Here is a 13,255-nt window from a genome sequence, read left to right as displayed (position 1 = left end):
CTTATTAACAACTTAGTAGCTGTGTTTTCATATTTTCTCCTTATGTCATCATGCACATGCATATGGGTACACACACACACTTCTATGAAGAATGTTATTGGCTTTATTCCCCACATGGCCAAAGCCAAGAGTCCAGGATCCTATCATGGTATCCTCGTGGGTGTCAGGAGCTCAAATCCTTCAAACGCCTGCTGTCCTACCAGGAACATTAGCAGGAAGCTGGACTGGAAGCAGAGCAGCGGGTACTCTGACCCGGGCTACTGGCACGGCAAAGCAAGTGGCACTTAACCCAGTGAACTACAATGCTGGCTCCTCAGACATATTTGCACCAAAATTAGTCTATATTCTAATTTCTTCCATTTTCGATGCATTTGTAAAGCACCTTGTATAGATTTTAATTGAAGCTATGTAGGAATCAATCGGTTTGTAGCATCCAGACTGAAGGAGACATTGGCTGATTCTTTTCATAAACATTTATCACTAGGCTGGATATGTTACTAGGCCTCACAGAGCTCCCCTTTGCGATATGAGTACACTTGGAGAACTGTACTGGTTTGGATTCCACAGTCTAATGTGGATTACTGAACCTTTCAAAAGAGAGAACGGGAGTCTAGGAAGAGGACTCAGAGACCGGAGAAGGAGTGAAGTCAGGGTGCGGATGTAAGCGACTGCTTTCCCTGAGCGTTGGAGGTTCACTCTGCAAGAAAACTCACTTCTTGAAATTAGAACCCAGAAGGTAGGAGGATGAGAAAAAGGAAGATTCATGGAGAGACATAATTAAAGCCAGAATAAACAATCAACTTTCTACCAGAAACCTTCAGAAATAGGATAAAATGTCTTGGGGTTCAGACAGACACTTGGAAGTGTGCCATGAAGGTTTCAAACCAGGAGCCGGTGACTCAGCCTCAACCACTTCAAGGTCCCTTTCCGCCCGGACTGCTGTGACTGCCCTGTTGAGTTCAATCTTTCATTTTTCTTACTAGACAGATCTTATTATGACCATCATTGTTCATGGAAGATGATTGAAAGTGAAACCCTAAACCAAGAAGAAATAATTAAAGAACTGGTGAGTCCAAGTCAGATTTCTTTTTAACATTTGTAACCCTCTTTGGGGAAGGTCTTTTTTCATCCTCCTCTATGGAGCTGGGGGGGGGGAGGTAACCAATGATTTCATCTACAACTTTTGGAAGTAGAGAAAAAACTCGTGTGTGTGCTGTGACTGTCTGCCTTGTCGGGAGTACGCAGCGACATCAGTGCACTTGGTACTTTATAATGTCTGTTGGCCAAGGTCGGTTTAAACTATTTAGCCCCATGTCTTTCTTTCAAAACAGTGTCTGTGCAATGGTTTATCATATGAGGTGGTTGGAAAACAAGGATCAGATACTTCGAAACTGGAGATGTTTTTTTCAGGGTATCCCCGAATAGTCGGATTATCATTATTTTCTGATTTAACAAGTCTTACGATTGTCGCCCAAGATATAAAAGAAATCTCAGGTTTGGAGACTTGCTTTCACCTTAAGGAAGTCTGGATTGCTGAGTGCTTCATAGAGGTAAGTTGTGAGATACAACACACAGGAATTTTGTATCCTGAATTTTGGGATTTGGAAAAGTAATTCGTTTTAATACATATGTGAAATATATGTGTGGGTCAAGATAGATAACAGCTGATCTCTACCAAAAAACATAAATAAGAAATCAAAACACACACATAGGCTATTCCTCAGTTACCGAATCATGGTATTGGTTCGTAGAAAAACTTGTTCACTTAGATGCTACTAGTTACATTGAAGTTCCAGCATCTACTTTGAAAAGCCTTCTTGCAAAATAATTCAGAAGTCACAGAAATATTTAGACATTTTGATTCAAAAAAATTCCTATTCTAAGATTTTGTCCCATGGAATTAATTCAACAGCAAAAATCAACTTGTATGTATGCAGCTGTTGATTACAGTATTATTTGTAATAACTAAAAATTGGAAACAAGCATATACCACATAGGGTAATTTGAAGAAATGAATGTAAACAGGGCCTGGCGCGATAACCTAGTGGCTAAAGTCCTCACCTTGCACACGCTGGGGTCCAATATAGGCACCGGTTCTAATCCAGGCTGCCCCACTTCGCATCCAGCTCCCTGCTTGTGGCTTGGGAAAGCAGTCGAGGATGATCCAAAACCTTGGGACCCTGTACAAATAAATATAGGAGACCCAGAAGAGGCCCTGGGCTCCTGGCTTCGGATTGACCCAGCTCCAGCCATTGTGGCCACTTAGGGAGTGACTCATTGGATGGAAGATCTTCCTTTTTCCTCCTCTCTGTATATCTGACTTTCCAATAAAAATAAATAAATCTTTAAAAAAATTAATGTAAACATAAAATACTTTTAAATTATCAGAGATTATAACCTTAAAACCATAAAACATTTTAGGTAGACTGGGAGTGGAAAACAAAAACAAACATATTAGCGTTATGATTGCAACCATATAAAATATTTGTAATTAAAATAAAAGGAAACATGCAAAATTGAAAATAGCTGTATTTATATGGCAAGATTATATGTTTTTTTCTTTTCAAGATTTTAGTTTATTTTTTCAGGATATTGATTTTGTAATAAAATGTGTTCACATGAAAATATGCTTAGAAACATACTTTATTAGAAGAATTAAAGATGAAATCTAAACTAACAGTATTCAATCTCCTTTTTTTTTTAACAGAAAATTGGAGGTCTTCAGAAATGTAGCAAATTGGAAAAATTGTATTTATATTATAATAAAATTTCCAAAATAGAAAATTTAGAGAAATTAACCAGATTGGAAGTTCTTTGGCTGAACAACAATGCAATTAAAACTATTGAGGTAAAACCATCCCTGTGCTTTGTGTAGGAGGCAAGCTATTATTGCAGTGTTTAAATCATACTTTCCAAGATCATGTGTGACTAAGGGTCAGAATATTCACAACCAGCGAAATTACTGTTAAAATAACAAACCTTTTGTGTCACTTGGAAGAGGATCCATAGGCTTCAATGTCTCTACCCTTTACAAATGCCAAGGAATTTACTGTCCCTTAAGAGTGAAACGGGAAGTTTGGAGAAGTGACGTTGTAAACCCACTCTGCGTGTTCCTTCTCTTCCCTCTCTGCTCCTGCCCTGGTTCCCTCCCCCACTGATTCTAAAGTCAGCAAGCCGGTCTGATGGAGACAGCACCTTCCCTTGGCACCCAGCCAGCACCCAGCACCCAGTCCTGACAGCACAGGAGAACTAACCAGAGTGATTAGCCATGATTTGTAAATGTGAGTTTTAATGATATTTTCACAATCATTTGTTGTATAAATTTTAGGGCTTGCAGACTTTGAAGAATTTAAATGATCTTAACCTTGCTGGCAATCTAATAAGCAGCATAGGTACGTAAACTTTCTTTTTGTAATCTGACATGATGCTATTATTTATAATTTCCCGTCAGTACAAAATAATTTGATTTCTTTTAGACTTATACATAATGTCTTTGCATAGCGTTATAAAGTCTGTGATTATATGCAATATGTAATTAGTAACCATTAACCAGTAATTAGTAACTATTAACCATTAACCGCTGGGTTGCTAACTAATGCAATGCCCTGCTAATATTATTTATATGTAAGAAATGATGGCCATATGCAACACAGTTAATGGCATATATGGAAAAGTAATGTAATTTCTGTTTCATCTTGTTTTTTAAATTAAAGGTAAATGTCTTGACCCTAATGAACGCTTGGAAAGATTAAACCTCTCTGGAAACCAAATATGTTATTTCAAGGTATGTTTTAAATGGAATAATTCATTTTTATTTATTAACCTTGGCTTTGAGTCTTTCTCCTTATAAGGAATAATTTCATTTTTTGGGCTATCTGACACTTATAGGTAATTAGAGCCAACTAACTAAATTATCCTTAATGAAATGATACTATTAAAGTCAAACAAATAACTGGTTATTTGGTTCATAGGATGTCATTTTCTTTAGCTTGCTTTCAGTGTTCCTGTCTGAATCTCCGAAATGAGTTCTTTTTAAATTTTTTTTTTACTTCTTTTTATTATTATGAATCTCCTAAGTGACTTCTTATCCTCTTTTGGCACCTCAGTGATGGATTACACCCTGTCAGTTCTGTGGTCTTTTCTCATTTTTGTCTGCGTTCATTCTCTAAATAACCTTGTGACGCCCTTCTGACCTTACATAGCATCTATCTGCCGATGAAATTAGTGACTCAACTTTCCTTGACTTCTCCTTAGAACTGTAGACATCTACTCCAACTCAAATTGTTTCCACGCCACCACACTCCTACAGGTGCCTCCCTTCCTTCTCAATGGCTTAAGCGCTGGAGCCAGGAACCCGAAACCTAGGGCCAGCAGTCTGGGGTGCAGGTGTTCCCGTCTCTAGGCAGTCACTGACCCCCAACAGGCAGTTGACAAGATTTTTCTGCAAAGGTTTGATTTATTTAGACCCCATGACACATTGCTCTTTATTTTTTTCTCATACTTAAAAAGTGTGAATACTGTTCTTGGTTTGTAAACTGAGGCCAAAACCCATATGAACCCCTGGCTTATAGGCTTCTGAGTGAGCAGCTGGCCACAGGGTTGATACATTCAACAAGTGAGCTCCATGGGGAACGGCTCCTAGGAGGAGCATCGCCTCACCTCTTGAAAAGGAAGCTAGCTCCCAGTTGGCACTGCTACATGAAAAGAATTAGAATACACAATAGGATAACGCTCAGTGTACTGACAGGGGACAGAGTGAGTAAAGGGTAAACATGAGGCAAGGTCTGGTGCATTTCACAGTTTCAAATGATTCAGAGTAACTGAACCATACACTATTAAGTCCAGCCCAGAAAAGAACAGGCTGAAGAGCCAAGGCAGGGCCAGGTGGCAAGTCCAGAAAAGTGTAACCCAGGACAAGCACCAGGAAGTACACTGGTCTTGAAGTACAGTAAGCAAGAACAGGAGCCTCCATGAATAGTGGTGAGAATCAGAAATCCCGTGGTGACTGCTTGTGATGGAATGGGAAGATGATGAGCTGTATTTCTAGGTGGCAACTGTAGAGAATGGGGTGAAGGAACCAGAGAACTGCGGAGGCTCAGGAGCAATTATCAGCAAGAGTGGCCGTGCAAGGGATTATCCTAGCAAAGAAATACCCTCTCATGCTGCTCCAAAGTTCCCGCTGCAACACGGGGGTTAGCGAGTAGCTAACATGCACAATTGTGTGGTCTAACGCTTCATCGCTGTTGAGCTGCTTCTCAAGATTTAGCTTGTTATCCCCTACAGACAAACATTTTAGCCAAGTCATTTTAATATGGTTAAGCACATAATCAGAATGCTTTTTATTAGATTATGGGTACTCTGAAATCAGCCATTGCCGCCTCTAGAAATAACAGCTGCAATTAATTAATTAAAGATTTCTGTTGTTTTAGGATATTACCAATTTAGCCAGGCTGTCTTGCTTAAAGGATTTATGTCTGAATGACCCTCAGTATAAAACCAATCCAGTGTGTCTGCTGTATAATTACTCCACACATGTGTTGTTTCACTTGCCTTTCCTTCAAAGACTTGACACCCTCGATGTATCAGCGAAGCAGATCAAGGAGCTGGCAGACGTAAGTGCATCTCTAACCAGGTATCCGTGACTCAAGTTTGCTAACTAACTGCTTCTTTCTGGTTGTGCTTATAGAGCAGCATGGAAGGTAAGATGATCAGGTTGGTTTTTATTAGCAATTCTACTTCTGTCCAAGTGGGCTGGGTAATCCACATAAAAATATACAAATAACCACATTACTCCTAGAATTTGAATTTTTGATGATAGCACTGGAAATGGAAGTGGTCGAAAGATATTGTAAGCTAAAAATATATATATGAGGAAAGGGAATTTGAAAAAGTACCACCAGTAGGAAAAACATTTGTGCTGTAAATATATAATTATAGATTAACTAAAACCGGAAGTGTAGCCTTTTGTATGTAGTATTATATAACAAAATTACAGCAAAAAAAAAAATGTCCTTAGTTAATGATGGTAAGGCATTGCTAGAGTTTCAACTAATTAAAGCAGGCTGGGGATTCCTGGAAATGGCAGTGAATCTCCATACCCATGACATCTGAAATCCTGAAGACAGTCTGGGTTGCCACAGTGAGCCTCCGATGCGGGGGTCACTTTGATATGCCACTGAGGGATTTCTCACTTCACAAGGAGTTCCTGGGAGTTTCAGTACTTGCTAGTAGTCTTTCCACATTACACTTCTACTGCTCCTTCCAGTGCCGGTTACCTTTGCTCAGTTTGTTCATCCGACTAATCATCCAGTCATTGTTTTGAGCAGCTAGGTGCATCAAGTTCATGGATGCTCCCACACAAGACCCTCTTGTTTTTCCTTGTGGGTCATGCATCATCTCAACATAGGTAGGAAATGTCTTTTTGAAAGATCGTATTTAGCTTTTGCTGCTATCCTTGAAGGTTCATTCTCATATCCTAGTCTTATTTTTTTCCCCGTTCAGACTGAGATGCTTTCTTTTCCATGCTCAATCCAAGAAACAGAGTAGATAGCATTGCTGAGCGAAATGCTAGCATTCCTGTCTACATGTTTGGAGGACCAGGGAGGAACAACTCCAAATAACACATCAAAGCAGGTGGGGAGTTTGGCATATCTGTTACGGCAGTGCTTGGGGTGCACAAATTCCATCTTGGGATGCTTTGGTTCAGGTCCCAGTGGAGTTTCCGATGGCCGTTTGCTGCTGGTGTACTCCCCGGGCGGCAGCCGGTGATGGCTCAAACGCTGGGTTCCTCTGCCCTTTGTGAGACACCTGGCTCGAGTTCCCAGGCCCAGTGGGTAGGAGGTTCTGTGCCCTGCCTTTCATGTCACTGGGATCTTGATTGCTTACACTAAATGCATCACAAAGGAGTTTACATCTATAGAAAACTGCACAGACCCTCCAGCTTACCCGGGAGAAGAGATATCCTGGTTAAAAGAGTGCCTTGGGGGTGCGTGCTTCATTGGCACAGCACGGAAAATGCTGTTTGGTGTCCGTGTCCCCTGCCAGACACAGCCCTTGAGGCTACCTGGCAGCTTTGTCTTCGGGGGTACCCTGGAAGGCGCAGGTGATAACGGCCAACGCGGAAGGCATGGCTTGCACTCCAGGCTCCTGGCTCTGACTTGGTCCAGCCTCAGCTCTTGTAAGCATTTTCAGAGTGAACCACAGAGCTCTTGTCCCACCTTCTCCTCACCCCTGCTGGTTCTCTTTTTGTTTCCCTTTCAAGTAAATACATATAGCTTTGAATTTTAAAACTTTTGAAAAAGAGAAATACCTTCATTATTTTATATGCATTAAATCTGTGTCATTTTGGATAGTTTACGTGATTTATGTTTTCCTCGGTTCTTTTTGACTAATATTATTCTTAAAAACCACTTAGCTGATATGTCTCTATTGCTGAGTCTGAAACAGTTTATCACACTGAACTTAGTTATAGCTAAAGGATGAACTGTTGGTTTTGAGGAGTTCGAGATCATTAGGTTAGATTGACAATGTAATTTCATCAGTCGAAAACCAGTTCACTTAAAACATCATTTAGATTTGAAAACAAACAAAAAATCTTAAAACTTATTTCTTAGCCACACTTTAAAAAACGTCAATTTGGGCCTGGCGCAGTAGCCTAGTGGCTAAAGTCCACGCCTTGAATGTGCCAGGATCCCATATGAGTACTGGTTTGTATCCCGGCTAATCCACTTTCCTTCCGGCTCCCTGCTTGTGTCTTGGGAAAGCAGTAGAGGATGGCCCAAAGTCCTGGGACCCTGCACCCATGTGGGAGACCCAGAAGTCCTGGCTCCTGGCTTCGGATTGGCTCAGCTCCGGCCGTTGTACCACTTGTGGAGTGAACCAGTGGATGGAAGATCTTTCTGTCTCTCCTCTCCTCTGTAAAATCTCACTTTCCAATAAAAATAAAGAAATCTGAAGAAATATACATTTTCTAATGTCATAGCTGCTGCTCCTTCTTCTTAATGTTTAGTGAATTAACAGGAACACTGTGTCACCCATTGCTTTAGTCATACCACCCCATTAGCTAAATGAGATCAATTCTTTCTGTAGTCCTTGGATGTTCTCAGCCCAAAGCTACTGTGTCTGATCCTCTCACTTCAACATTCTCCACCAACAAAATCTCTGGAATTTTCTGTTTGCTTAGTAAGTGTGGAGTATAGAACTCTGTGTGGCCATGGTCAACTCACCAACGAGATGAGCACGCCAGACTTTCCCGCCGTTGTGTTTTCACCAATAATTCATCAGTAATCGTTTTAGCTAATCTCTCGTTGCTTGCTTTCTTTCAGACCACAGCAATGAAAAAAATAATGTATTACAATATGCGTATCAAAACTATTCAGAGACATCTTAATGAAGATATTGAGAAACTAAATGAGAGAAAATGTAAATTACAAAAGTTGCCCGAAGAACGGATAAAATTATTTAGCTTTGTGGAAAAAAATGTAAGATTAAATAATGTAAAATATCAATGACAATGTCTTAAGAAGATGGCCAGATCGGAAAAACCTTTGAATTTTCATTATGTGTGTGACTAATACTGCAATTCGAGTCAAGTTTGACTCTAAATCTTTGGCGCCAGGCTTACTGTACTCTGCTCGCAGAAACCTGTCATTTAAAAAATAGATAGTTGAATTGTGAGATTTTAAAAAGTTGCATCTTTTAACATGATTCAGAGGTTGAGATCTGTTAGACTGATTTCAGCTGCATTTTTGTGAAACACCAGCAGGCTGTGCTCAAAATTAATTTTTTGTTTAAAGTACAAATATTCAGTCACTAACACCACTAAATTATATGGTAAATAAAACTATCTCTAGTAGTATATTAAGCATACTCTTAAATTTGGAATAAATGGGATTTCTTTTTTAACAGTAGACTGAAACATTAAGGATTATTTATCTCCAAATAGAACCTGTAGAAATATAATTTAGTTTGTTCTGTAAAGTTTGAGGAAATAATGGATGATCCAATAAATTACGTTAGAAAAATGAAATATTGGGAATAAAACAGTTGGATCTTCAGTTTATACTTTCCCCCAAAAAAATACCAGTGGGAAGAAAAGATGTAATTGTAGAAGTAAAAACATAAAAGCTTCAAGAATAAATATGTAGGGGAGTATGTTTAATTTCAACCTGCGAAATAAAACACGAGAAAGTACAGGGAGTGAATGTTGACTTAATCATATTCATCACAATCAAATGTGATTGTACCAAAAAGTGCCATTAATAAAAGCGGAAACCAATGACTATTGGAGAAAATGTTCAACAAATACGATGGATAAAGTGGGAAAGCAAGTTGAAAGTACATTTTTCTTGCTTTATCTTTTAAAAAATATCACCTGGCTCCTGGCTCCTGGCTTCCGATCAGCTCAGCTCTAGCCATTGTGGCCATTTGGGGAGCAAGCTAGTGGATTGAGGATCTCTCTTTCTTGTCTTTCTCTCCGTGTCTCTCTCTCTCTCTCTTTCACTTCTCCTCTCTGTAACTTTCCCTTTCAAGTAAAAAGAATGTAATTTTTTTTTAAATAAGAAAACTTTTTTTTGGGTAAAGTGCTTGTGAGTAAAACCAGATAAAAATAAATATTCAAATAGAGAAGAGGAAAGTGCATAAACTAGGATTATGCAAAGGAATAAATAAAGATAATGATAATCATTGGAAAGAAGAGGTTGGTCTGATTATTAGTCAAGAAACTGCACATGTAAGCGTGTCAGAGCTGGCATCTGACACACCTGGTGTGCGGTGAAGGGAAGGTGGAGCGCTGTGCCAGCTGTGCCACCCGAGGGGAGCACAGCTGGTGATACGTGAGAGCTGCCCGGGAGGATTGGCAGCCCAGTAAATCTACTTCTGGCACTCTATTTTTACACACGCCCACATGTGTCAGTATTCATCACTGTGCTATTCAAAACAGCAAAATGTTGGGAAGTGTGAATGTTTAACAAGCGAAGTAGAGTTACTCATTCTTAAGATGCAATAGTATATCGCCATTAAAAAAAAAAAACAACAAGGCTTTAAAAAAAACACATTAAGTTTTGTTCTAGAATAAGCAGGGTTTAATTATTACAATGTGGGCTTTTTTCCAATAAAGTAAGAATTTACCGAAATTTAAAGTATTTATTTGAATAAAAATCTCAAGAGACCACTCTACAGAAATCATTTTATTTTTTTCCATTTTAATATACAAATGGATGTAGTAAGTAAAACCTGCAAGCATGAAAAATAATAGCAATAGTTATATAAACTATAGATAGGCATAAAGTTTAAATTTGTTCTACGGCAGATTTATTTGATTATGGAGAGAGTATTAAGAATATCTATTTACATCTAGTTCCCTCTAATTTATCTTGAAATGCTCAAGACTTGGATTAAAATTATGCAAATGAGCTTTTCACAGTGGACTCAACATTTAAGAATCTCAGTAATTAAGATAAATAATATTCTAATTAAGTATTTACTAATAATATTTAATTAAAATAAATATTTAATTAAGTATCTTTAAAAATCCAAAATAATGCAAGTCCATTATTAACAAAAATTCCAAAACTTAAAATTAAAATCAATGCTATTTTGAGCTATGTAGGAGAATGAATTAGAAGGAAAAATGTGCACCAGATATTTATATTTTTGGTTAACTTTTCCCAGAACACCAAAGCATTGGGGCAAAAAATGAAAAGTAAAAAAATCAGCATGCTAAAAAAAAATCACATGATTTGAAATTTAAGCATTTATTATCAAAGCAAGCTCTTATTATAATTGTGCGTTTGGTTTTAGTAGAAGCAAACATCAAGGATACTTAAAACATATTGCCTTTTTTTTCAATTGAGAAACTTCCATGTTTGAAGCATTTAAGGCTCTCTCTTGCCTGAAGTTGAAGTCATGATTTTGAAAGACTCTTAGGAAGCTTGTGTTAATCACCTAGATTTCTTCTTTGTGCACTTGAATTAACTATGCGCTAGAGCTACCGCCTGATCCAGCTATTTCACTACTGAGTGTAGCCAAGAGAAATACAACATGTGAAAGGGACGTCGGCACCCCATGTTTATTGCAGCACTGTTCATAGTAGTCCAGACAGGATGTAAGAAAAACGTGGCGTATACCAGTGGAATGCCATTCACCCGTAAACAGGACAGAATCTTGTTGTTTGCAGCATCATCGGTGGAACTGGGGGTCATTAGGTTAGGTGAAATAAGCTGAGCACAGAAAGACAAGTACCACATGGTCTCACTCGTATTTGGAATCCAGAAGAGTTGAGCACGTTGACATTGGGAATAGCATGGAGGCAACCGTCGGAGAAGGCGGTAGGAAAGATTTGGAAAATGGAATTTCATGGGTACGAAATTAAAGGTAAGTGGGAATAAAAAGTGCTAGCGTGTTTTCAGAGTAGGGTAACTATAAATACTGTATTACGTAGGTAATTTATTTTGAGAAGCAGAGAGAGCGACAGCAGTCCCTTCTCCTGGTTCTTTCCTCCAAATGCATGCAGTGAGCGGTGCCAGGCCAGTGCCAAAAAGTCAGCAGTGGCAAGGCCATCTGGGTTTCCCACGTAGGTGACAGGAACCTAATCACGCGAGTGTCCAACGTTTATGTTAGCAGGAAGCTAGGATGGGGAGCCGGAGCTGGGAATTGAACCCACTCGCCCCCGTATTGTATATTTTTAAAAGAAAGGATTTTGAATGTTTTCACCATAAAGAAATGGTGAACATTCGGATAGATATGTGTACCCTTATTGGAAGCTACACATTGTATGCACTGTAGAACCATATAATATGTACAATTTCTAGGTGTCACTTCAAAATTTTAAAAATTATTAGAAAAAAAAATAACATTTGCTTAATAGAACTCACGTGAAAATGATTTATGGACTCAGATTTTGCCTTTGTCGTGTTTTATCTCGTTTTTGCTGTCTGGCTCCTTGTTTTCAAAAGTTGGAACGGGAACTAGCCGAACTAAAAGGATCTTGCAAAGGGCACAGTGATCGATCCATTAACAATAAATTAAATGAACTTGAGAAATCAAAGAATTCAGAAACTATTACAGAAGAGCCAACTCTTCAACAGAAGATACTGACCAAACTCAATGCCTTGAATGAAAGGGTCACATTCTGGAACAAAAGGATTGATGAGTATGTTTAATGAGTTATCTTATTCAGATCTGAAACATGAGTAAACATATTTTGGGTCACCCTTGGAGCTCAGTTCCCTTCCTCAGCAATGAAAAAAAAAATGACAGTCTGGAAAAAAAAAAATGTTCTTAGTTTATGCACCTCTCATTGGTGCCAAGCTGACCAACAGTTTTTTGTAGAGGTGGAGTAGTGAGCCTCCTGTAACGGACATCCTGCCGGGGTGACTGTAAGCCAAAAATCGGAGAGCTGCGTGTACCGGGGCTGAGACCCTGCAGAGGAGGAACGTAGCCACCTGGAATTGTGTATAAACAAGTTCAGGTTTAATTGTCAAGCAAATATATACAGAAAGCAAGAAGAGTTAGCAGAGTGTGTGAATTATTTTATCTACTAAGATATCAAGTTGATTAAATAATTTAAGATCTGAGAGTCACAAATGATAGAACCAAGATAGTCTTCTAACCTTCACAGATTCTGAGCTTAACAACCACCTGAAGTAATTTTATTTGCCAAATATCAAGTGTCTTTTTGCCTGATTGGTTTAGATGTCAACAGCAAGATTTCCACATTTTTAAGAGAAGTCCTAAAATTTTTGTATCAGTTTTAAAAGATTACCTTGTTTTTACATATTATAATTTCTAGGTGATTCTAATACCTATATATATATATATTTTTTTTCTTCGATAGAATTGAAGCGACATATCGTGCTGAGGTAAAACAAAAGAAGAAAAGCCATGGCTTGCTGATCCCCTTTTTGTTAACTGAGCTGGAGACTGTGGGGAACATCCACTTCGAGGAAGGCTCGGAATCGGACGACTGGTAATCTATTTGTTAGGGATAACTTTATTTTTTTTGAATTTTACTTCCTTTTATTATTATTATTTTATGATACAGTTCCATAGGCCCTGGGATTTCCCTTATCCCCCGCAATTCCCTCCCTCCTCACTGAGTCCCCCTGTATCATTACTACAGTAGAATTCTTCATACACAGTCATATGTCCATCATTGTGGGCATGGACAATGGCAGAGAGCCCAGCATCCTATTGTCATGATATATTGAACAATTTCATTGGGAGTCCATCTTTGTCTGGAGGTAGAGATGCATAC

General features: G+C 38.7%; 1 protein-coding gene across 1 annotated transcript in view; it reads left to right on the top strand.

Annotated features, from left to right (window-relative positions):
• The first annotated feature begins 1,018 nt into the window (after positions 1–1,018).
• The window catches only part of LRRC9 (leucine rich repeat containing 9), a 73,834-nt gene continuing 61,597 nt past the window's right edge, over positions 1,019–13,255 (top strand). Inside the window, exons 1-9 of the mRNA XM_040975721.1 lie at positions 1,019–1,066; positions 1,332–1,550; positions 2,708–2,848; positions 3,329–3,392; positions 3,714–3,784; positions 5,430–5,612; positions 8,325–8,480; positions 11,955–12,151; positions 12,836–12,967. Of these exons, the coding sequence (XP_040831655.1) occupies positions 1,019–1,066; positions 1,332–1,550; positions 2,708–2,848; positions 3,329–3,392; positions 3,714–3,784; positions 5,430–5,612; positions 8,325–8,480; positions 11,955–12,151; positions 12,836–12,967 (1,211 nt within the window). The remainder of the gene's footprint in view (positions 1,067–1,331; positions 1,551–2,707; positions 2,849–3,328; positions 3,393–3,713; positions 3,785–5,429; positions 5,613–8,324; positions 8,481–11,954; positions 12,152–12,835; positions 12,968–13,255) is intronic.

The sequence above is a fragment of the Ochotona curzoniae genome, unplaced genomic scaffold (genome assembly GCF_017591425.1).
Source record: "Ochotona curzoniae isolate NIBS_2020 unplaced genomic scaffold, NIBS_Ocur_1.0 contig_2688, whole genome shotgun sequence".
NCBI lineage: Eukaryota > Metazoa > Chordata > Mammalia > Lagomorpha > Ochotonidae > Ochotona > Ochotona curzoniae.
This window is presented reverse-complemented; position numbering and strand designations above follow the sequence as displayed.